The 25,598-nt window shown below is 40.7% G+C and overlaps 1 protein-coding gene across 4 annotated transcripts; it reads left to right on the top strand.

The window, feature by feature from the left end:
- The first annotated feature begins 1,071 nt into the window (after positions 1-1,071).
- On the top strand, positions 1,072-18,167 carry E2F6 (E2F transcription factor 6). Of its 4 annotated transcripts, none has more exons than XR_010021679.1 (7): positions 1,072-1,460; positions 7,019-7,073; positions 9,813-10,029; positions 11,575-11,731; positions 13,056-13,169; positions 13,796-13,905; positions 15,757-15,904. XR_010021679.1 is itself a non-coding variant. In XM_063078583.1 (7 exons), exons 1-7 carry the CDS (start codon positions 1,086-1,088, stop codon positions 16,969-16,971), a joined length of 1,095 nt encoding a protein of 364 aa, XP_062934653.1. In that variant the 5' UTR covers positions 1,072-1,085; the 3' UTR covers positions 16,972-18,167. The 4 variants fall into 4 exon arrangements, 1 of the variants encoding a protein (XP_062934653.1); XR_010021677.1 differs by having other exon boundaries at positions 13,796-14,994; XR_010021678.1 differs by having other exon boundaries at positions 13,796-13,968; positions 15,757-15,783.
- The last annotated feature ends 7,431 nt before the right edge of the window (positions 18,168-25,598 follow it).

The following is a 25,598-nucleotide window of genomic DNA, read 5'->3' as shown; positions in this document are numbered from 1 at the left end:
TGTGAGGGGTCTGCGGACCCAGCTTGGCGTGTGAGGGGTCTGGGAACCCAGCCTGGAATGTGAAGGGTCTGGGGACCCAGCCTGGCGTGTGAGGGGTCTGGTGACCCAGCCTGGCGTGTGAGGGGTCTGGTGACCCAGCCTGGCGTGTGAGGGGTCTGCGGACCCAGCTTGGCGTGTGAGGGGTCTGGGAACCCAGCCTGGAATGTGAAGGGTCTGGGGACCCAGCCTGGCGTCTGGTGACCCAGCCTGGCGTGTGAGGGGTCTGCTGACCCAGCCTGGCGTGTGAGGGGTCTGGTGACCCAGCCTGGCGTGTGAGGGGTCTGCGGACCCAGCTTGGCGTGTGAGGGGTCTGGGAACCCAGCCTGGAGTGTGAAGGGTCTGGGGACCCAGCCTGGCATGTGAGGGGTCTGGTGACCCAGTCTGTACAATGGATTTAAAGGGCCTGAGCCCTAGCTCTGACAATATAAATGGAAACTTAGTATAACTAAAATAATAACTAAAATAATGAAACATTCTAGCTTTAGTTATGATTTGCCTTACTTTAGGGTTTCAATATTTTTTTTTTTTTTAAATTTTAAGTGTTCTGTTTATTCACCTGTTTTCTCCACTGGAATTTGAGATCGAGTTTGTGTCATATTCAAATAACTATCTCATGTGCCCACCCCAATACCTGGCACAATAGGTAATCAATAATTCATTCATAGGAAGGAAGAAGGAGAGAAAGGAAGGAGCGTAGCTGTAAGCGATTCCCCAATGGTTTGGTACCAACATTTACTAAGAGTCAACACTGGACAAGCGCGTGAGATGCGCGGAGGCAGCTCCAGAATAAGTTAACAGCCCTGCGCGCTCAGAACTTGGTCTTTAGCGTCAAGAACTTTAGATACTTCCGCCGCGGCTTCCTGGCTGCCGCTTTTTCTCTCGTCCCCGGTCCCTTCCCCTGAAATTCCTGCTCCACCTCTTCCTTCTTCCTCGCCACCCGCTCCGTGGATTCCGCCGCCGGGTTTTCCGAGCGCCGGGAGAGCATTAGTGCGACGGGGCTCTGCGGCCGCGGCGAGCATGCGCGCGGGGGGGGCGGAGCACTGCGCATGCGGGAAGATGGCGGGCCTGGCGTCCTGAGGTCCGCGGGTCGCCCTCCTGCCTCCCGTGCGCGCTCGGAGCTCTCGGGTTCGTGGGGCCGTGGCGCGTTTGTTGGCGGGCGGGGCGGCCTAGCCCGATCTCCGAGCAGGCCGCGGACCCGCTTCGTGCCGCAGGCCCCCGGAGGCCGGCGCGTTGGGGGTTGGCGCTCGAGCCGGGCGGGAGAAGGCGGGAGAGCGCGCAGGGTGCGAGGGACGCGGGCCGCCCGACTCGGCAGCATGAGTCAGCAGCGGCCGGCGAGGAAGCCGCCCAGCCTCCTCGTGGACCCGGCGGAGGAGACGGTTCGCCGCCGCTGCCGAGACCCCATCAACGTGGAGGGCCTGCTGGTAAGCGGGCCGTGTGTCTGAGCCCCCCGGGCGGGGCGGGGGTCGCCCGGGCCCCTCCTCCGCGCCATGCCCGCCAGCCCGACTGGCGGCTGCCTTGGCTGCCACCTCCCCCTGGGCGGGGCGCCACCCGTCGCGTGCTGCGAACCACGCTCTCCCGCCTTCTCCCAACACCTGCTCGAAAACATACTATCAGCCTATGGCTTTGACCTCGTGCTACAGAGCGCTGTTGGGGAAAAGTGCTCAACTTTATGTTAGAAAGTCAGTGTCACGCCCCACTGGACCCGCGGTGTGTCTCTGCGACCTGTCATTGGTTCTCTTCTGCCTCCTCTCCGCGCTTCCCATTTTCCACCTGGCAGTTCCCCATTCAGCAGATGATCTCCCGTCCTGTTTGACAGAGAAGATGGGAGATTTGGCTCCGTTCCTACAAAAGGTTAATTCCTCTACCCTTGCTCTAGACTAGATGCTGTATGCCCCGTAGTTCTCAGGACCCTTAAAGAATCCATCCTCTTCCATCTCTCCCCACATTTTCAACTTCTATGCAGGTTTCTTGCCGTAACTGGTAATCACATTTACTGAAGTCGTTATGCCCAGTCCCCGTGCCAGGTAATTGATAAGCATTATGTCATTTAATCCCTCACAGCAGGGGTCTGTCAAAACAGACCCGCAGATGCTAAGTGCTTGCCCCTGGTTAGATAGTAAGTGGAGAAGCCTGGATTTAACCTCAGTGTCTGAGTCCAGATGATAAATTCTTGACTACTTAAACTGTATCCTAAGTCCATCCCCATCTTAAAAATCCCTCATTTAATCCCATATCCCCTCCTATCTACGAAGGTACTTCAAGAAGTTCCTGGAAAGATTTGTCTTTTAATTCTATTTTTCCACGAACTTTTTGAAGTGCTCTAGTACTGGATCTCTCCCCCTTCACGGCTACACCTCTTGAAAAAGTGGTTAGCGCTCACTGTGTCGACTTGTTCAGCTCTCATTACCAGTCAACCCACTGCTGGGGACATCTGCCCTAAGCACTCTTGTAAAGCTGTTTTAACCAAGGTCACCAATAATCTTGTCAATTTCAGCAGCTGTTTCACTTCTTAAGTTGTTTTGACACCCACTCTTGTTGGAAACACTCTCTGTTGACTGTCTTTGACACCACATCTGCTTATCTGGTCTGTCCTTGTCTTCTCCCTCTTTCCATTCCTTACACATTGGTATTATTCAAAGTTCTCTTCTACCTTCTCTACACATTCTTCATGTGGAAGGTCATTCATTACTCCCATGACTTCTGTCACCATCTGTGTTGATACCATCTGTATTGGTGATCTTAATGTTTGAGAATTTGATAAAAACTCTAAACTCCCACTGTGAAAAAAACCACTTAACTTCACATGTAATATCAGAAGATATCCACATCCCTCGAAGTCTTAGATATTCTTATCTACTCTGGTAGTTTCAGTTACTGTGTCATAACAACTTCCGAATCTATAAATCCAGCTCAGGGCTTTCCAACTGTCTACTAGACATCCCTGCTTAGATCTCAAACTCATAAACTGTATACAAAATTGAATTCGTCATCTTCTTGCCTGAGCAAGCAACTTCTTTGCCATATCCTATCTTAAATGGTACCACACTCACCATGTTCAGACCAATGTCCTAGACATCATCCTTGTCCTCTCCCTTTTCCAAACTGACCTCCTCCAGCCCCCTAATCTAATTAAAATTAACCACCAATACCTGCCTCTTCTATCCACCATCTGCCTTTCAGAATGTTGCAATGCCTTCCTAAACAGTTGTCCTTCTAGGCTTGCCCCTCACTTTTGATATAACTAAGGATCTTTCTAAGGTGTATTTTTAATTATGGCATTTGACTGAAAAAATCTATCATGGTCCTAGTTCTCTCAGGATTGAGTAGAAACTTCTTAACATAATCAGGCCCCTGGGTTTACCTTTTCTGAACTGCTTATAGTTGCAAAATTTTCCATATTTCCATATTTTATTTCCCCCTCCTCCCCCATCATCATATTTGCTGTTTTTTCTGCCTGGGCTGAGCCCCCTACGTACCTTCACTCCCCCTTCCAAAAAAAGCCTATTTAAAAAAACACGTTTCCTTGTTACCCGCTGTGTGTTTCAGGTCTAGATTTGTAGGTCACTTGTTGAAGAGCCTTCGCCGACCTCTCAAGACTAGGTTGGGCACACTCTGTACTCCTGAAGCATTCTGAGCATAATTACCCCTCTCTGCAATGTGTCTCTTAGGTCTATGAGTGCAGCAACTCTGTCCATTTCATTGATATATCCCTGCGCATTTGGTGCCTCTCACAAAAAGATTCGGCAAATAGTTATTGAGTGAATGAAATAGGTACTCTGTAATGAGTGTAGGAGTGTTTATTTTCCTGCCTGTAAAGTGGTGATTTGAACGTCTGTCTCAGTGTTTTTTAATTGGCTAATGATTGCAATTATTTAATAATCTGTGTGTTGCTGTGCAAAGATTAATTATGTATCTTGTTGAGTGTTTGTTGCCTGGATGAGTGGCTTAAAAGCTGTCTAAAATTTTGAGAAAGGAGAGAATAGTACAGTTTGGGAGGAGTGGAACTTAATCTGCACATTGAAAAATAGAATTTGAGTGGGTGTGGAGAATGTAGTCACTTTGGAGAAAAGTATCTTTCCAAAGAGCTCTCTAAGGGATATTGCTCCCCAAAACAGAAAGCTGGTACAGAGAGGTATCTGTATAGAGAAATTTTTAACCGATTCAGAGGCAGTGCTTAGAATTTCAGTCCCTAAAATTTACCTTTTTTTTTTTTTCTTCCACCTTTGAAGAATCTTCTGAGGTCATTTCAAGCTACAGCCACAAATGATAGGAGCAAAGGATTGGCATGCTGTCCTTTGAGATCTCACATTTAAAAGTATAGGTCTTTAGATGTGGGATTTGGAGCAATAGTGAAATAGCTTGGAACTTGAAAAAATGTGCCGACTTGCCCATCAAGATCTGCTGGTTCCTAGAAAGCTGTGTGTCCTAACAAGACACTGAGATCATCCTTAGTGATGTTCAGTTTAAAGGCTTCGGACTTCTCCATTAGTTTTGTAGCTAAGATACAAACAGGAGATATCTATCTATCTATCTATCTATCTATCTATCTATCTATCTATCTATCTATCTATCTGTCTGTCTATCTATCTAGGATGTCTGCCCCTGAGGGGCAATGGTACTGTTGTGATTCCTCCAAGATAAAGAGATAGTGTTTTCATATTTAGAGGGAGGAAAAAAGAAAATGAAAGCTTAGGAGTCTGTTTTCTCACATGTGTTGGTATAGCCAATGTGTAATGGCACTGCATTTATAGCAAAGTGTGTGGGGAAAAACAAAGACGATTATTTCTCATTATTGTGCCTAACTGAGGTATTATTTCTCTACCAACCTGTGGGCAGTGATCTAGATGAGACAAAGGAGAGGGCTATGTAGAGCAGAAAAAATGCCCCTCTAGAATATGTAGGTTGCAGATAGTGAGGCAGCCTGTTTGGAAACCAGTAAGTACTGTGTGTATAGGGCTTGGCCCTGCTGTTCTGAGTTAAGAACAGAGGCCTCTGCAAGCAAGGTACCTTATCAGTTTATACATTGTTATGCTTGTACATAACAATTTAAGATATTTGTATATGTGTGTTTCAAAGTGATGTGATGAGGATAGAGTTGTTCTCATTCAAGAATCTTGCTACGGTAGCTAACCCCTGTCTCATACCATATTAGCAGAGGGGTGAAATGTGAAATGTAAAAATAGCAGTGACAGTTGGTCATACTTATCTATGTTGGACTTTAATAGTACTGCTTCACTGTTGGGAGCTGTGTTTGCAAGTCACTGCTGACAGCGCTGTTTAAGAGAGCTAGCCAGCCATAGTCCCTGCCCTCAAGACAGGCATTCCCAGCTTGTGTGGCACACTTCAGCAGGTTTACATGTTCCTTTCAGTTCTAACAACTAAATTAATCTTAGAGCAGTATTCTATATCCATGGGATTATTCCATATAAAGTTACCTTGCTAACAGATGCTATCATCTTGCATAGATGATGAGGAAATTATCATGCTAAGGATTTGTAACACCTCATATAAACAAAGAGCTTCTGAGCCACTTCCCTTGTCTTCAGGCTTCCCCATTCCCCAGTTCTTTTGCCATGTTGCTGCCATATTTATTTTTCTAAACCATGAACTTGTTTATGTCATAGTTTTGTTCAGAAATTTTTGGTGATTCTCCACTGGTTATGACTAAAGTCTAAACACCTCTGCATGACTTTTATGTGGTGCTAGCATGCCCTTCCAGCTTCAAAATCAAGTCACTTTCACACTGGCCACACAGGTAGGTTCTCAAAATATGCCATGCAGTTTATATCTTCATACCTTTGTTTCATTTCCTGCACCAGGAATCCTATCTTTCCTCCCCACAGTTGATTATTCAGGCAAAATCTGGCTTACCTGTTGAGGCACAGCTGGGAACCACCTTCCCCATCAGTCCTATATCCCTGTCTGGGTGCATCCATAGTACTCCTGTTTGATTCTTAGAATACCTGTGGAATTAGCTTATCCTGGTTTTGCTTTATGAGCCGATTTTTTCACTTAGACAAGAGCCGAACCTGATCATGCCCTGTGTGGAGGCACGTGATGTCATTATATCAGGTTCCAAGCATGACGTTAATTTGGATTTCTGTGTACATGGTTTCATCTTAAGGTGTTATGTATTTACGTATTTATTTATTTATTTATTTTGCAAAACGCAATTTCTAAATGTGTTGCAAATGTTACTACCAGTTTATGCAAACTTTCATAGCCTCTATATAGCTGGAAAATGATGAGCATTGATAATGGAGCTGCTACTAATTTCTTGGTTGTTTCAGAAATTTAAAAAAAAAAATTTTTTTTTTTTTTAAAGATGACCAGTAAGGGGATCTTAACCCTTGACTTGGCGTTGTCAGCACCATGCTCTTCCCAAGTGAGCCACGGGCCGGCCCTTAAAATTTTTTTTATTTAATACCAGTTTCTAGTTATCCACAGCATGCATTATTTTCCATTATTAGAAATGGTGCTGTTTTTACATTAATTATAATGGGAATGCATGACTGCCTATGAAAGTTTATGAGTAAATTTTTTGGAACCACATATACTTAAATAGCAAGAAATGAACATGTGTTAGTTTAGACATATCTCTCACCTCTTCTGAGCTTCCCACAGTCAGGGACAGTGCCTTAATCTTTGTATTCCTTTTTATCCCCACTACCTGAGGCAGCCAATAAATTAATATCTATTCATAATAAGTTATCATGTTCATATTCCCACCCTCCCTCAACCTTCCTTTCTTTCTTTACAACTTCTATACTTAGGAAAGCCCATGCAGTTTGAGACATACATATCTGTGAACATTGTCAGATGTGATTACAGTTAGAGTAGATATAGTTTGGAAGGACTACCTTTCACACACCAAATTATTACCTCAGGGTGAAAAAAAAAAAACTATAGAGTAAAGTGCTGTTTATGTGCATTGTTGTTTTCAAATTACTAAGTTAAAATTTTATATCTTTTTTTTCAGCCATCAAAAATAAGGATTAATTTAGAAGATAATGTACAATATGTGTCCATGAGAAGTAAGTTGATTCCTGAGTAGGTTTAAGGTTTTGAGCTACTTCTGATTAAAATGACTTATTTTAACGTATATGAGTTGATGAGAAACTGAAACAAAATGTATTATTTGTACACTAAAATGTGAAGTTTGGAATTTTAGTAAAACTCCTGAGGATGTGGGTTGAATAATGTGCACAAATGCTAGTTTATTCTCCATTGCTTCAGAAATATGTCATTTTAAAAATAGAACAGTCTGTATTTGAGGACATTTTCCTAAAATTCCTCCTGTGAGAGAAATTCGTTGTTGCTGTCAGCACAGTTGAAGGCAGTTGGGCAATAAGCTTGAGGACAATCTTTTGCCCCCCTGGTTTCCTTTAACTCCCTTTACTTTTTGCTTCTTGACCCCTGCTGTAGGTTAGTACTTAGGATGTCAGTTTCTCTACTTCTCTATCCTTCTGGAAATCTTGACAATCAGTAGCCTCACCTTTAATTTCCTCTTAATTCGTCCTAATTTAGTGGATAGATAGTGTGTAGATGCTCAAATTATAAATCTTAGAAATATCAGCACTTAATTTTTCCTCAGCCCCTGCCACAGTCTCACCCATAGTTGGTCACCAAGTTTGGTCAGCTTTCCCTTTGAGGTGTTTCTTTCACTGTCCAGTACCACCAGTTTATAATGACGTCTAACATTTATTGAGCTCATACTTTGCCTGGTGCTTCAGTAGGCTCTTTGCATGGATTATCACAACAGCCCTTCAAAATATAGGTACGGGTTATAGTTCATATTTTATAAGTGGGTAAACTGAGGCCCAGAGGGGTTAAGTAGCTTGCTCAGAGTCATGGCTGTCTCATGCCTCTCTCACTCAGAAGCCCACAGTCTTTACCACTGTGTCTGATTGCTGCTTCTACTCCAGGCTCCCTCTCTCTCAAACAAGGTCATGGGGTAACCTTCTAAGTAGGCTGTCAGCTCCCGGTCTGTTCACTCCCAATCCCTTCCATCTGCTACCAGGATGATTTTTTTTTTAAATACAGAAATGGAATTATGACTTAGTTCAACCTAAAGTCTCCAGTGATGCTCTGTTACCCATAGGGTAAACGCTGACTCCTCATATTTTTTATTTTATTTATTCGTATTCAGTTTATAAGCAACCTTATTCTTTTTATCCTTAAAAGAGACAAGGCAGTAGAGAATGTGTAGACAGAGTTTAGGAATGGGTTTCACAAAGAAGACATTTATATTATGAAATATGTACTTTTGTTCTTGGAGTGACCACTAGTGGTCTTTAAACTGTATATGACATTGTACAGGTTCTGAGTTAGGGCATTTCTGGTTGAAGGTAGGATGGATGTTTCCTTTGAAGCTACTGACTGTGGTATGCTGTGGAAATAGAGTAAAAGAGAAATCATATATTCCACATCAGAGTGACAACTACGTTACTATAAAAATTATTTCCTATATAAACTAAGAACTTTTTCTTAGTATCAGGTTGGAAAAGATGAAAAGACTGATGATACTGAGTTCTGACAAATTCATGAGTGAAGCTTTCATACACTGTAAAATTGATAAAGCCTGCGACATGGAGAGCAGAGTAACAGTACATATCAAAATTCCTTAAAAACAACCTTTTACTCAGCAACTCCACACCTTGGAATTTATCTAAAGGAAACAGTGAAGGCTAATATAATAATGTAGCAACAAGGAGGTTCATTGAAGTGTTATGCAAAATAGAAAAGTTGGGGACAGTCTGAATTTCCAGTATTGGGATAACATTAGCAACTATTCCATGCAGTTAAATGTGCATTAAGAATGATGCTGAAGTACATTCGTTGACATGTCAGGATGTTAATATTGAGTTAAAAGAACATGTTACGGGCCGAGCCAGTGGCACACTCGGGAGAGTGCGGTGCTGGGAGCGCGGCGACGCTCCCGCCGCGGGTTCGGATCCTATATGGGACTGGCCGCTGCACTCACTGGCTGAGTGCCGGTCACGAAAAAGACAAAAAAAAAAAAAAACATGTTACAAAATGGTATGTTCCTATTTTTGTTTTTAAAAGCTACATATGCATGCATTGACATACAAGTGTGTGTGTGTTGGGGGGCAGTGTGTGAAAACCCAAGATTTATAGTAGGTGAGTGAGGAAATTGAAGGGATTTTTTTTTTTTTTTGCCCTTCATTTGCTTATTTGTTAAGTTAATACAGGGTAATTTTAAGAGATAAACCACTTTTTCTTGAGGTGTATCATAATTGCCCTAATAGAAGACCAGTTTGGGCTCTTTCAGAAACTTCATCAAACAGGGTTACACTACAACATGGATAGAAATGTTTAAAAAAAAAAAAAAAAAAGCCAATCTCTGCCTTTGCTTTCTAAAGAATTCCTTAGCTTGAAAACCAAATGACAAATTTAATTTTAAAAATCATTTCTAATTCTTTCCCTATGTGGTATGGATACAAATGTAAACTCATGACTTTGATAACATGCAGTAGACTTCAAAAAATTCACATGTTTAGTGGAAACTGGTTATGAATTTCAAATATTCCTACATTTAAATCTAAAGCCCTTGTTTCGACCTAAGATTGGTCAATAAATTTTTTATCCAATTTCAGAAATTTACATCATAGAAATTCGTTCAGATTTGGTTGGTGTTTAAGAATTTTTGTAGGTGTCTGTGCTTTCTAATTAAGAGTAAATAAGTGATTTTTTTTAATGAGTTGAGATATGTTCTTCAAAATTTTACAAGTGTGTTTTATTTTGTTTCCCAGAAGCTCTAAAAGTGAAGAGACCTCGTTTTGATGTATCACTGGTTTATTTAACTCGAAAATTTATGGATCTTGTCAGATCTGCTCCTGGGGGTATTCTCGACTTAAACAAAGTTGCAACAAAACTGGGAGTACGAAAACGAAGAGTATATGACATCACCAATGTCTTAGATGGAATCGACTTAGTTGAAAAGAAATCTAAGAACCATATTCGATGGATGTGAGTTGGTTTCAGACTTCTCATGGCTTTTTTTTTCCCTCCTTCTCATTAAGTTACAATTTTGTGCTTAAAACAAACTAGATATTAGTAGTGTTTTGACAATATAAAACAAAGTAAGACATGACTTCTTTTTAGAAAAGGATTCTGTAAAATTTTCTTGCATTATCCCACAAAGTACATAAATTTTTCAAAGTATTTTCTAAGTTTCAGTTGATTATTGATATCAGGGGAAAATCTGTTAAGGTTGTAAAACAGTGGTTTTATGGTAGTATATAAGCACATAGAAGCCGCCTTCTCCAGCAGTTGTACTTGAGTAGTTCTGGGGGAAGGCAGGAATCTACATGCTCAACAAGTACCATAGGTGATTATGATACAGGTGGGCTGCAGATAGTACTTTGAAACACACTGCCCTGAAAGTAAAAAAGAACTTCAGATTTAATGTCTAAACAGCAGTTGCTAATAACTTGACATGATAGGGAAGGATCTCATGGAAAGAAGACCTTAAGATATAGATGTAAATAAAGAGGAGTGTGTGTGTGCGTGTGTGCATGCATGCACACATGAGCACTAAGAAAAAAGCTGTTAGAATAGGCAAGAATTTTGGATTAGAAAGAAACAGTTCTAGCATGTAAGCACATGGATATCTTTCGAGCAAACAAAAAATCTACCAACAAAGATCATAAAATTACTGTAAATAATCAACTTAGTTACTAGAGAAAAGGGATTCCTAAAGGAGGTTATTTTTTTAATAGTACAGAAATACAGATTGAATTCTAATTTGAGCATTACTACTAAATGACATTTTTTAAAAACTCTTCAGAGGTTCATATCAGATTGCATTCTCAATTACTAATTATAATCAGATTTTTTAAATTAGCAAGCAAAGGATAAAAAATAAAGGTAACAGCCTTTCCTCTATGTGTTTTCCATAAAGATTGAAGGAAAACAGTGAATATCAGTTGTTGCTTGGTCATAGGTTGGAGTAGACACTAATAACTAAAGAAAATACATTTTTTTGAAATTAATGAATATGATCACTATATTCAAATAGAATATGCATAGTAGGGAAAAATACACTCATAAAATTTTAGCAGAGGTACTGTCATTTAGCCAGCACTCCTTGTTTTTTATTTATAGAAACTAAAGTACTAAGAGATTATAACTTGTCAGAAGTCGTGCTATACATGGTAGACCTGGGGCTTAAGCTGGGTATTATCGACTCTTAGTTCAGTGCTTTTTCTCCTTCATTAAGCTTTTTCTGCTATTAATTTCTGTAGGACTATAATTTTTTTTTAAGGACCTGTGTAAAGTGAGGAACTATAAATGGGGACTGAAAACAATTTAAGTACAGGAAGAATAATGGCTATCTAGAATAAGGGAGGGGGGTGGTGCAGAAGTTAAATCGAAGTCCCTAGTTTCTGTCTTTTATTGTGGAAAACACCTAGTGTCAACATTTGGAGAAGTTCCAGTAACCCAACTTACAATTATTCTGTAATCTCCTAGATATTATTGATGGTGACTTTTTTTTTTTTTCCCCTTCTAAAGAGGATCTGATCTTAACAGTTTTGGAGCAGTACCACAGCAAAAGAAGCTACAGGAGGAACTTTCTGACTTGTCAGCAATGGAAGATGCATTGGATGAATTAATTAAGGATTGTGCTCAGCAGTTGTTTGAGTTAACAGATGACAAAGAAAATGAAAGATATCCTTTAAGTCTTACCTTTTCTAAATCTCTGCCTCCAAAACAGATTAAGTAGCAGGGTCAGCTTGATTTAATTTATATATTTAAGATATCAAATTAGACTTTTAGAAGTTAAAGAAAGCAAAATTTGGTATTATAGCCTTAAACATACAAAAACAGTGAATTGTTGACTTTAGCTTCTTTGTGTAGCATTTCTTACATTAAATTCTGCATGACTTTGTAGTATAGTAACAAACCAAGGTTGCTGTTTTCACTTAAAATTAAAATAGTGGAGTGTTCATTTCTGTTGCAGGCTGGATACTATAAATATAGTAAAATATTTATTGGATTTTGTGAAATTCATGTTTTCCCTAATTTGTGAACTAAAGTTTATTTCTGAAACAAAATGAATTGCCATTGTAAAGGTACTTAAACTGTCATTCGAGGCCTCAAAAGCCTGGTGTTGCAGAATGTCAATACTGCTCTGAAGCTCAATGTCTCTGGGACCCATGGGAAGGCTTATCTTTGGTACTAACCTTCTCCTGGGTCTTTTAGACCTTTATGCTGCTCTTTTCCTTGGGGCACCCTTTGTGAGGGTGTCACTGATTCTGAGCTTTCCATACTTCAAATTTATGCACACTCTCTATAGCAATCAAAACTCCTAGTAGTACAATACAGTTATTAGAAAGAAAAATAGAAAGAAACACTAACATTACTGGAGCCAATCAAAAAGTTTGTAGTAAAAAAAGAAGAGAAACTGAACAAATCACTTAATTTTTAAAATTTGAGGCAACACAATAAAACAGGATAAAAATCATTCAGGTACTGAGCTGCAAAGTAATTTTGGATGAGGGAAATTCATCATACATGACAGTCCTAAGAAACTTATTCTCTAAGTTGTTTCTACTTTTTATAGATTTTGTTTTCATCTTTCATTTTATGGGATTCTTATCAAAACCCTGAATATTTTTTTCCCAAAATTATAGTAAGATCTAGCAATGGGTAGGTAGTAGAGTAGGAATTTGAATACCTTCATGAGTTGTGTTTATGTTAGGGACTCAGACTTTCTTAATAGTTTTATTCAGAAATTGTCAGTCATAACAGTATAGTTTAAAGGATTTCTTTGATACTGTACAACACTATAGAATCTTAAGAATTGTATATGAAATAATAAGAATTATCTGTGGAATATTTTTTTTTACTAACTGCTGTCCTTAATCGTGAGCTTTATTCTATAGAAACAAAAGCTATTCTAACATTACACTTGCATTCATGAATTATAAGAGATAAATTGTCTCCCCAAAATAAATAGCGCTGTGCTTAGAGATCCTTGACTGATTTTTACACTAGCATATGTGACGTATCAAGATATTCATAGCATTCAAGCCTTCCATGAACAGATTGTTATTGCAGTTAAAGCTCCAGCAGAAACCAGATTGGATGTTCCAGCTCCCAGAGAAGTAGGTAGCCCTGCATTTTAACACAGGTCTAAAGAGGGAGGCAGGCCAGCTGCTCAGGCTGTGCATTCTTATAGTCACAGTAATTTAATAGGCATTTTGTACAAGGGGACTTCAGAAAGTTCATGGAAGGATTTGTATTATCTTTTAATTCTGTTTTTCTACAAACTTTTTAAAAGTACCCTTGTACGTGTTAGCTGATTCTATTCAAGGCCCATCACACATCTGATCTGATTCTATTAAAGGCACATCACACATTTTAAACTTGTTTTGACTAACACAAATGAAATAGTCATTATCATCATCTTCTTAAAGATGAAGAACCCATAGCACAGAAAAATGAGGTAACTTTCTCAAAATGACAGTAAGTGACAGAACCACAATTCAAACCCAGGTAGTTTGCTTTAAGTTAACTCTTGTGCTATAATAACCAAGCATTGGCCTGTCTTGAAGTTCCAAAAGTGAAATCTGGTCTCAGCCAAGGCTCTGGGGAATTGACTTAGGAACCAAACTCATTAAAGACCAATGAATAAACTAAGTTATAAATTTAAAGTGAAAAGTAAAATTTCTGTGTAAATGAAAATATTCTTATCAGCTGCCAGCCGCTTAGCACATTCTTTCCCTTGCAGGAAAGTTTGTATTGAAAGATAATTGTCATCAGAAGGTTGCTTGATAAGGATGGAATCAGAACCAAGGAGTGTGGCCATTCTTGGGACAAACCATCAAGTCTGACAGCCTGGTAGACCCATCGGTGCTGCTAGCGAGGCCTTCTTCATTGCCCTAGGGATTTGCCTCCCTCCTGGTGAAGAATATTCTCACCACCCACCTTTCCTTTTATCCCAGCAAACCACTGTGCAAGCAAGACCTCATGTTACTTGCCAGTGTGTCATAAACGGATTAAAGAACAGCTTGCTTTTACCTCAGTCACACTCAAATTGTGACTTTTTGGTGATGTTTCCTAGTTGTTTTATTTGTATTTAGATATATTCCAAGTATCCAAGTAACATTTATATTTGATACAAGTTGTTTCGCAGATGTTTAAACTTTTCTTTTCTTTTTTTGAATAAGTAACCACTAATCTTTCAACACACCCTTACTTCAGGGCATGATAATCCATTCTGCAGGAACTGATGGACTTTTGATTTTTTTTTTCCCTATGCTATGAGTGGCTTCATATAATTGGTAAACCTTGCTGAGCCTTCTCTTAGAGTTCAATTTAAAAGTCTGTGCATACAGGCCCTCCTGGACAGCCCTTCTCAGCAGTGGATGACAACACACTGGGTTCAGTGGAGTCTGACTCCACAAAGCTCTGTGGGCCTCTTGCAGGGGTTGGCAAACTGGCCTTCGGGTCAAGTCCAGCCTGCTACTTGTTTTTGTAAATAATTTTATTGGAACATAGCCACGTGCCCATTTGTTTAGATAATTGTTTCTGGCTGCTTTCATACTACAGTGGCAGAGTTAAGTATTTGTGACAGGGGACAGTATGTTGCAAAGCCAAAAATATTTAGCATCTCACCCTTTACAGAATGGTTGTCAACCCTGACTTAGTGGAATGTGAAATCCTTGGCTGGCTGTCAGTTCAGAGCAGCATATTGGATTCTTGTATTCTTTAGAAATATCTATTGAAAATTAGTTCAGGTTTACCTGTTCAAGTTTTACCATTTACCATTCAAACCAGACCTGATTTGGCACTCTAGAAGCTGAGCACAGATATTCTCTAACCCAGTTGTCTGGTACCAAGAAGCCATAGCAAGGAGGACACATGAGGTTCTGAGACCCTCTGAGATGCTGCATCTCACCAAACTCACTGTTGAAAGATCACGGTGAGGTATGGAGCCAGAGGGGCAGTGATGGTGGTGATGTCTAGCTCGGACCTAACCACATGAAAGGGGAGAAGACAGACTTTATGTTATAGTTGAGCCAGCTCCCAATGGAAAAACAAAGGAATCATTTATAACTGGAACTGTTCCTTAAGAATTTAGTATAATTCTCAGTAGAAGCACCCAATTTCCAGATCTATTATGAAAAAAGTATTAATCCTGAGTAAATAAATCTGAAGCCAAAGGATGTAAAAATCATTAATTAGTTATAATAGTCCTTTATGTGCAATTCTTATTCTTTTTAGTGTTTTAAATTATAGGAAGTTTGTTTTGATTTGACCTTTTCCTCTTAGTTCTTTCAACTGGACAAAAGAATGGCTCTTCCAGTTGTCAGTACCTTGTCATTGGTCTGGAGATCCAAATACACCCGCATCACATGAGTCTGTGGGGTGTTCTAGAGTTCATTGTCATCACTCCTTGAGTGGAGAAAAAGTCTCTTTAATACTGAGGTGTTCACGTGATGGCTCTGAAGCCATTATGCATGATCAGGTAGCTGTCTTAACTGTGTGAACTGGCCCTTGGTTTAAGAACATGATTTTCTCAAATGTACAGCTAAGAACATGATTTTTCTCAAGTATATGATAGAAAGGAAGCTACCAGAATTTAAATTTTCAGAAAGATCCCTTGAAATTTTTGCATTTCTAGTAAGTGAAAAAATATGATTAAGGAATGTTGCCGTTCATGTTGATGTTTAATGTGTCCTTTGCTAGGATTCTATCACAGTTCACATAAGGAGCACCAAAGGACCTATTGATGTTTATTTGTGTGAAGTGGAGCAGGATCACTCAAGTAATAAAATGTCTGAAGATGTAGGGACCTCTTCATCTGAAAGTAAACTTCCAGAACACCCTGAGAGAGGTAAACATACCAATTATATGATTAGGAAAAATTAAGATTCTAATGATTTCTTAAGTATATATAATTTTACAAATGCATATTATGGCCTTAAGATATTTTCACTCTTCCTGTTCACAAAAACATAAGTTTAAAAAATTACAAGGTAATTCTTACTGTAGTTTAGAGTATTTCTAAAAACTTCATAGTAAATTCCAGGTAATTTTTATATCAGTGAAAACTTAGGATATAGTTGGTCCCACGGTGGTACCAACTGATGGTGGTCTCTGAATAGGAAAGGTTTTCAGTCAAGCAGTGCCTCCACTCAGCCAGAAAGCCCACCTAGTGACCCCACCTAGGCAGGGAGACTCCTACCTCCATGGATTTCAGAGAAGCAAAGGGACTAGACCTACTTAAGGTCAGACACTCAACTCAGGCAAAAGCCCATCCCACGGCACCACCCTGACAGGGAACAATCCTCAATTGTGCATTTCTGAGGAGCAAGGCCTCTGGGCCCACCTGGCCTCAGCCCTGCCCAAGTCCAGATTCAGCCAGCAAACACATCTGCAGTACCCAGTCAGCAGCTCCACCTGATAGCAGAGCAGAGGCCACGGCCCAGCCAGCAGCAAGCTCTGCCTGCCCGGGGTCGTCACCAGCTGGCTCTTCCCAAATCACAGGCTAGAACAGTGAAGGTCTGTCCTTGCCAAAGAACACCTGTGAAGGCCAGAAGAGGGGGCTGTCTCCTCTAGACGCAGATGACAACGCAAGGACATGGATTATAAAGAATTGGGGAATCATGACGCCTCCAAAAGAAACTAATAAAGCTCTAAGGGAAGGCTCTCTACATTCTCTGACAGGTGATCTCAGGTACAAGCTTGAGTTCCAGTTTATTCTTGTGAAATTGAAAGAAATTAGCCTTATGCTCTTAACATGAAAATATGGGTTCTTGACCAGAGATCCTCAGCTTGTTTTTCTTTAAAGCAGTTGAATTGTATACTGTGTTATCTGTCCGCCTTTCTCACCTTCACTCAGGGAGTTTCTGTCTCGTGTGTTCTTTTTCAGAAGAAAATCCTCCTCAGCAAAGTGAATAATTTCTTGAAGTGAGCAACTGATAGCATTTGAGAATTCACGTATTGAGTGTTTCTGGGAACGCCCGATGTGGGTAAATTATGCATCGAATCTGATTTCCAGAGCAGTGAGTCATCCGTGAAGTGCTCTCGCTCTCAGTAGCAGCATTAAGGCCGGTGGTATCTCTGAGGAGTTCACTACTGAGATTACTGGATAATTATGGTTTCCACAGTCGAAACAACTCTTTTTGTAGTTACTCACTGCTTTTTGTCAGTGAAATAGACATCTTCCCTCCTGAAATAACGTCATCACACAGAGTATCATGAAAGTAGACGGTCAGGCCTGAAACGGACAGTTCTTCGTGGGCTCTACCCTTTCCTTCAAGGATTATGTCGTATGTCACAAAAGAAATTGCCTTACACTGGTTCATGTTTGCAGTTAACTGCTGTACACTGGATAAGTGTACACAAGAATCTAAATGTGATGTCTTTGTATATATCTGTATAATGTTTAGATTATTATGAATTGTGTCTAAGTGACACTTTTCACCCTTGTACAGCCAAAATAATGTATATATGGAAAGTGACAAATTCTCTAATTTCCTTAGTATGTATAATTTATTAGAATCCTCTGGATGAGGGTTAAAGGAGAGTTTTTCCAAACTTCTACATGCAGAGGAGGTATCATAAACGTGCTATACATTTAAGTTCATGGCTTTAAAGTATTTTAATATGGTTCCCAGTGCTGAAATTGGAGTCAGATACTTCTTAATTTCACGTTCTCTACAGAGTTACCATGTCCCGGCAGATTGGTGGCAAACCAAAGTCTTGGGGCAACTGTAGAAATGCCATCAGGTAATAGCTTAATTCATTGTGAAACATGAATGCAATCATGGTGAAAATTGAAAACTATTTTAAGCTTTTTGCAAGCAGATTTTGTAATATGTTTCTGTATGCAGCCTTGCTCTTCAATCAAAGGGGTTTTACTTATGATGAGTTGTAACCTGCCCTCTCTCCAGCTCTAGTCCCATGTTTCCACATATGTAGCTGTTTCTACCTCATTAGGTAAGTCATTTACCACTCTATGCCTCAGTTTACTCGGTAGTTTACCATTAGACTGTGAGCTCCTTAAGGGACTTTGTCATAATCATCGTTATATCCCAGCACCTTGTACCATGCCTGGCCCATAAAAAGTGCTCAATAAACATTTGAAAAAATCAGTGAGTGAGTCAATTGTAAAATTAGATGAATAATACCTGCTTTGTCTATCATACAGGATTCTTCTGAGCATCGTTTAAATTCATACTATAAACCTCTCTTGCTTTCAGAGAAAGATTTGAAGCAACTTGAAATTAAAACCATGTATAAAACGATTTAAAGTAGGAATCCAAAATCAAAATATTAAAAAATTAATGCTGAGCGTTTAGTATTCACATACCTCTGAGCTCCAGTGGCTTTTGCCAGTCCTGTCCCTCTGTTGCACACTGGCCCCTCCCCCTGATAGGCTCTGCTGGTTTCTTTCTGCAGATACTGCTCCTCTCTGGAGTGGGCAGCCTCAAGGCTTTTCCTCGCTCTGTTTTCTACAAAAAGTATTTGAAATTAGCCAAAGGAAAGCTACAGGGGGCACGATTTATCATCATTGGACTAGTTGATGGTACGGTTTGACAAAATAGGCAATATAACAAGAATAAGATAGAAATTAATTAATTTTTGGACCCACTTGATGAAAGAGAGTTTAGGCAGGTAGTTGTGTATATGTAGGTCAGGTGCTCAGTGGAACGATCTGAACTCTATAATAGATTTGACAGATGTCAGTTTATATGTGGTTGGCTTAAACCAGGTCAGTAGATGAGGTCATCTAATGAGAGAGTGTAGCAGGGCAAGAGGAGAAGCCCAAGAATATATTTAATCTACATTTAAGGGGAAATACAGAAGAAAAAGAAATAGCTTACTTCCTGAGAAGAGGGAAAAAAAGAGGGTCCCAAAAACCAACAAAGGAAGCGTTGCCAAAGGTGACAGCTTGGTGTCTGAGCAGCAGCACTTCCTTACTTGTGAAATGGGACAAATGTTCTCCTTACAAATTGTTCTGAAGGTAAGATGAGGTCATGTAAACAGAAGTCTTGTAAATTGTAGATGCGTTATTTAGATGAAGTGCCTCTTGAGCCACTCCGTCTTCTGGTGTTTGGTCTCTTCTTTTTAAAACCACTAAGTGTCTCCCGTGAACTAGATTCCCGGCTCTTCCTCCTCGCCCCAGCCCCAGCCTCGCCGTCCCCTCTCTCCCTCCGCTCTCTACTGCTAGCTTTCGTGTCTGCACCTACCTTCAGAAACCTGGAGTGTTCCCGTTGCCTTCAGGATGCCGCAGCCAGCCCCAGCCCCGCCGTCCAGTCTTGCATTGGTACTCGCCTTGCAGGCCTTCAGCACAAACCAGGTTGGTCTCGTCGCTGTGCCCGAAACATGCATTTTGCTTTCTCATCTCTGTGCCTCTGCTCTTACCCTCCCTTCTGGGATTCTTTTCCTCTTTTCTGTGTTGCAGAATTAACATCCCCATTCTGTGCCTGGCTGAGACCCTTCCCTCGCCCTGCTCCCGTGCTGCACACGGTCTGTAAACAGCATGTGGTACCACCGTTTATCCTCTTAGGTTGCTGCAGAGTTTTCCCACCTGTCATTACATTCCATCCAGGTATAGGGACCATATCTAACATACGTACATATTTCCAACATTTACATAGTGTTCAAAAACAAACCAACAAACTCAATTTACACTGGAAGAAAAAATTATTACTCTGTACCAATTTTGCATTTTGTTAAAAGTTACAGCACATCTAAGTGTCCCATGCCTTAGCCAAAGATGAGCACCTTTGTGCTCTTGTATATAGGGAGGCTTTAAACTTGAGATAGTTATGTTTCCCCCATTTGGCCCCAGAGATGCATGCATGGGTTGTTGTCAAGTTGGATGCCAGAGGTTGACAAGTGAATGATGTTGCTGCTGAAGGCTTGAGGGGCTGAAGGCAGAACCAACGTTTCTCTCTTGTACATGAGAAATAAGTTGTGTCTCAAAATCTTAGGTGTCTGCCACCTGATTATCTACCATGATTAAAAATGAAAATCAGAATAAAACCATCTAGGTCATTAAAAGCATTCATTGGAATGTACTCTTTCAGAGTTGGCTCTAAGTCCATTAGCGATTGGCTTACCCTACTTCCCAGCAGCGCCTCTGCTGGGTGAGGATTAAGGCAGTGCCTTCTGGCTTTATCTTTTGCTCTTAGAGCTTCTCTGACCACTAAAGACGGATCTGGCAGCATGCTGGCCTTAGGCCCCACTGTCCCTGCAGTCAGGTGGGAAAGGGGTGACGATTGGTTCTTTCAGCCTAGCCTTCAGAGGACAGGAGGTGGGGGCTCAGAGGAGGTCTGCAGAGAGAAGGTAGAGAAAGTGAAAAATGAGTGATAATGTGGCCTGGGAGGTGGGAGTATCTGGGGCAAGTTGTGGGCCAAGCATGGTGGGCTTTCCTGTGGCCAGAGGAGGGGCCCCAGAGAGAGGCCCAGACCAGCGATTTCCAGGGCAAGATGCCTAGGGCAGAGTGCTGCAGCTAACTTTAAAGAAATTACCACTTGCCAAGTTTTGGTGTATCAAGGAAGAACATCCTCAGTGATTTGAAAAGGCTATTTAAACAAACTTCCATTTTCCAAATACTTATTTGTGTGAGGCTGGATTTTTCTTCACATACGTAAACCAAAACTACATATCACAACAGAGTGAACACAGAAACAGTTATGAAAATCGATCTGTCTTAAGCCAGACATTAAAGAGACTTGTAAAAATGTAAAATAATGCCACTCCTCACTAAATTGTTTTGTCTTGGAAAATGTAGTTATTTTTCATAAAAATATCTGACATGTAATGTATTTATTATGCTTATTTTTAGACGAATTAATAAATACTGATAAAATTACTTAGTTTTATTTTGCAGTACTTAATCAGTTGATGTACATATAAACAAAAGTTTTTTGGGGACTTCAATTTTTTGGAGTTTAAACTTCCTGAGACCAGAAAGTTTGAGAACTGCTGCACTAGTTTATTCTACCCAGGGCTGGTAACTATGGGGCAACCCTCCTCTTCTTAAGAGCTGTAGGGTTTGTAAGTCTTGGCCTCAAGAGGTCTGTACGTGCACATACACGCACACGTGCGCACACAAACACGCACACACGTGCACACACACACACACACAGTATGCTCTCTTTCTCCAAACACCCACAGTAACTCTAGGGATAAAGAAATGGACTTAAAGCAGTGGGCAGCTACTCTTAAAAAAAAAAAAAGAAAAACAATAACTTTGACCCCAGTGACTATCCTTGCTCATTGAGGCCTTCTGGTTCCCATTCTTTATTTCCGATAAAAGTAATTGTACCCAACCAGTCATTCACATTATTTCTAGCTAATGTTTGTGAAAATTTACACTGTTAGAAAAGTGACTTTCCATACACAGGAATGTATAACAAAAGACGGGAGTATTTTCAGGAGAACCACGTTAGTGTTAGTTTTCCATGGAGAGAAACTTTCATTAGAGTTATGCTCTTGGCCTTTACGACTCTCAATCACCTCTTCAGAAGAAAAGGCGGTGGCTTCCCCGATAATGAGTTTGGAAAAAGGAACTGGACGTAAAAGGCTTGGTCACTTCTGGGTTTCCTCTCTTCGGGAATTTCCTGCCTATGGAAGTACTCATCTTGATTTACCCAAGGGGGAACCTTGAAGTTCAGTTATGTCAATCCAATCGTTCTCAGTGTGGGGGAAGGGGAGTGTCTTATTCCTCAGGGGACATTTGGCAATGTCTGAACATTTTTGATCTTCATGACCAGAGTGCTACTGGCATCTAGGGATAAAGGACAGGGACGCTGCTAAGCATAATGCACAAGACAAACCCACACCACAAAGAGTTATCCAGTCCAAAACGTCAATAGTGTTGAGGGTGAGAAACCCAAGTTAAGCCAGTAACAGAGGCAAGTAATCTGTCCAATTCAGGGGAAGTGTTAAGCCCTTTTGTCCACTAATGTAAAGCCATGTCCCCCATCAGCTTTATTAGTAATAGGGAGATTTTAACCTCTTTCATGCTTCTATGTCTGTCACTTCATTCTGAACATGGAAGGGGACGAGCCATATTATTGGGAAAAGAAGCTATAACAAACTTTGAATTGGGGTCCTATATTAGTAAAGATTAAATTCAGCTGCAAGTAACAGAAAAAAAAAAAACCCAAATAACTGTGGCTTAAACAAGATAGATGTTTATTTCTCTCTCACATTTAGGAAATCAGGAGATAGTCCAGATTCAGTATTGCTCCCAAGGAGTCAGAACCAAGGCTCCTTCCAGGTAGTTATCCTTCACGCTTGGCTTCCATTCCCAAGGTCACTTCAAAATCTAAGGGAGCTGCTAGGACCCAGCCATTATGTCTATGTACTAGCCAGCAGGAATTATGAAAGAAGAGAAAGGTACACTTCCTCTCCTTAAGGACCCTGCCTGCAAGTTTTGACCTCACTTTGACATCTATTGGCCACAGTTTAGCCATTTAGACTTAGAAGTGTTTTTCTGTTTTTGTTGTTTTGTTGTTATTTTTTTGGGGGTGGGGGGATAGGAAAGCCATGTGCCCAGCTAACAGTCAGGAGTTCTATTGCTATTGAAGAAGGGAGAAGAGATATAGGGTATGGTAGACATTACATGTGTTTACCAATATCTGGTTCTCCTCCCCTTCTGGGCACCAGAAGACTGAATCTCTTAGTAAGAACATGCGACTAGTTCTCACCAGTTGGCTATGAGGGGAAGTGACGTGTGGTGAAAAGACTACAGTCTCCAGTAGCTCTTTCCGGCTACAGCACCCAGGAATGCCACAGGTTCCAGATGATACAGCTACAAGACACTGGAGCCTCCATTGGCCTGGATCCCTGAGAGACTGTGTGGAATAGAGCTTCTGCCAACCTACATGCAGCATGAAATGTTTCAAGGCATTGAGATGTATCCATATTTAATTTGTTACTGCAACATAACCAATACTAAGGAACTAATGCCTATCTTAACTAATATGTTTGCGGGCAACTAGTAGTCTCTGCCACAGGTCAATGGGAGAAAGAATAATGCAGTCAAAACAGCCTCACACCAAACCAGTGTCATAAATACCTTTGGTACACTTGCAACTTTGTCAGTTGCTCATGCTTAACAGGTTCAAATATTGGCCACTCAATAAAAAGTGACTCTGAATCCATTTGTTCACTACTAGTATAATAGGAATCTAACACAAACTTGTGTAATGGTTGTCGTCTAGTGGAGAATTAATATTCAGATTTCATTTGCTTTCAATTAAGTAGATGCTGCTAGAGAATAGCATTGACTTTAAAAAGACATTGTCAGATACCAATCTGATGATAAAGTGAATCCAGACTGATTTTTTCCTATCAAAAGTAACTTGGTAAGAAAGAAGTTACTGCTGTTGAGAAATCAGCATAATGTCCTGGCTATGTAAGTTTTTCTGTTCTTGCCATAATCTAGTCTGCAGAGAGAGATCTTAATTGTCCTGACACCCCTCAGAGCATCATACTGGGCCATGATGTTGGACCTGTTGAGTGAGAGAGAGCAAATACCTTAGATGTTTTAGTAAGACGTGTGTGCTGCAGGTTAGTGGATAACCCCATTCTTGATGCTAAGCACTGTATCATCAGGGTCCAGTAAGAGACTTGTGGTAGGCATTACAGCAGAGATGAGCTAATTCACTCCAATGTTGCAAGACTGAAGTAGCAAAAAGGGGGACATTGAGGCAACAGATATTAATAAATTTGGAAGCAGCTACCACCTCTAGGTTCAAGTAGAGACACCATAACCTAGGAGCTCAGAGGAGAAGTTGCACGCTGCTGGCACTCAGCCCTCAGAAGATGCCACAATAGTGCTTGGACCTCTGATGGGGAAGGAGACACTCACCAAGTGGTTGGTGCTCAAAACTCTGACTGGAGTATGACATAGCTAGTGTGCACACCACTAAGGGAGTTACAGCCACCTAGTGCTGGTACTTCCAAAGGGACACACTGGCTGGTACTGGGGCTGCCCCCCCAAAATCTGGAAACTGGAGCCATCACTATCTTCTGTTGCGGAAGGGATGCTGAGAGGAGCTAGAAAAAGGAAGAAAGTATCTTCTTCCCCCCTCTGCCTTCCATCCTCCTACCATTGCCTCCTGTTATCAGAACCCACCAGCTAACGAGGGGACATAGGAAATGTAATTTGCAGAGCCCCAGTCCCAGGAACACAGAACAAAGAGCAGAAAGGTGGGCTTGGATCTGAGAGAGAATAAACACCAGCATACACACCCTACCCATAATGGCCCCATAGTGTGGCAGTCCCAGCTCTGTCTCTGGCTAACTATGACATTAGACACAAATATAAATTATAAATTTATCACTGTAAAATTCCTTGTGTATTTCTCATTTTCTATGATCCTAAGTTGGTATCTGAGTCCAAGATGATCCTAAATCCAAACTGATAACTGGGATATGCCTTGTTTCCTAGAGACTTGTGTTCCAATGGTATATTTTGTCGCATGATCGGAACTGGATAAACACAGACCGACCTCGCTGGAAGTACTGCCGTCTTCCTCATGTCCATCTTCTACACTCTCCTTTACCGTAATCGGTACAAGAATTTGCTGTAGCCATTTATGGCTCCTTCATTCCCGAGTTTACCTTACATTCTCTTTGCGTCTTTTGTCAGCACAAATGCTGCGGGAAAAGCTCTTACCTCGTTCTCCTTTTTATAGCCTGAAACTATAGTGTGAGGAGTTAAAAACCTTACAGTCTTTTAAAACTTGGCAGTGTATCTGCAAAGGTGGCAACCTCAGCTGTTTATACTGTCCTGAAGTTTTGTGCCAAGAATGCAAGCCCACCAGTCCTTCAGCTGAACGTGTTGCAACACGGAACCACGATGTTCACAAACGAGGTGGTTATGTGGTTAAGGCTGGGAAGGCTTCCCGAGCATTTTTGGAGCATTTCAGTCATGAAACACAGCACCTACAGTGCTGTGTAGGTGGAAAGAAAAGAAAACCATCTGCTCTGCCTCGCATTAGTAGCCAAGTTACTCTGCAATTTCTTCTAGAATTCTAGGTGCTCTCAAAGGCAGCTGGAAAACTAAATGACTAAATGGAAATCTAAAGAACGCAGTAAAATTTATGGAGGAAAATTATTTTCAGATTTAACCCTTGTTTCCTTTAAGTCCATTGTTACCTATAATCAACTTATGTATAAAGAGAGAAATTTAATTAAAATAAAAAAGATTACATTTTACCAATTTTTTTTTTTTGCTCGATTTTATTCTACCAAGAGTTAATAAGCCTCCTTTCCACGCATCACTGTGTCTTCACACTAAAAAGTGTAAATATCTTCTGAAATCTGCTGCTGGTGGCATTCTTGACTTAAATGAGATGCGTCCATATCGGGGGAGGAAAAACGAAGAGCACATGACATCACAGTCGTGTTACCCGGTGTTCACCTCATTCAAAACAGATCCCAGAATCACACTCAGTGCATGTGAGCTGTCTTCAAATTTTTCACTATTTTTTAATCTTTAGTGACATAGGAATGATGTCGCTTTTAATTTTTTTAATGTTTATTTTTTTAAAGCCGAA

Source organism: Cynocephalus volans, chromosome 14 (assembly GCF_027409185.1).
Source record: "Cynocephalus volans isolate mCynVol1 chromosome 14, mCynVol1.pri, whole genome shotgun sequence".
Classification (NCBI taxonomy): domain Eukaryota; kingdom Metazoa; phylum Chordata; class Mammalia; order Dermoptera; family Cynocephalidae; genus Cynocephalus; species Cynocephalus volans.
This window is presented reverse-complemented; position numbering and strand designations above follow the sequence as displayed.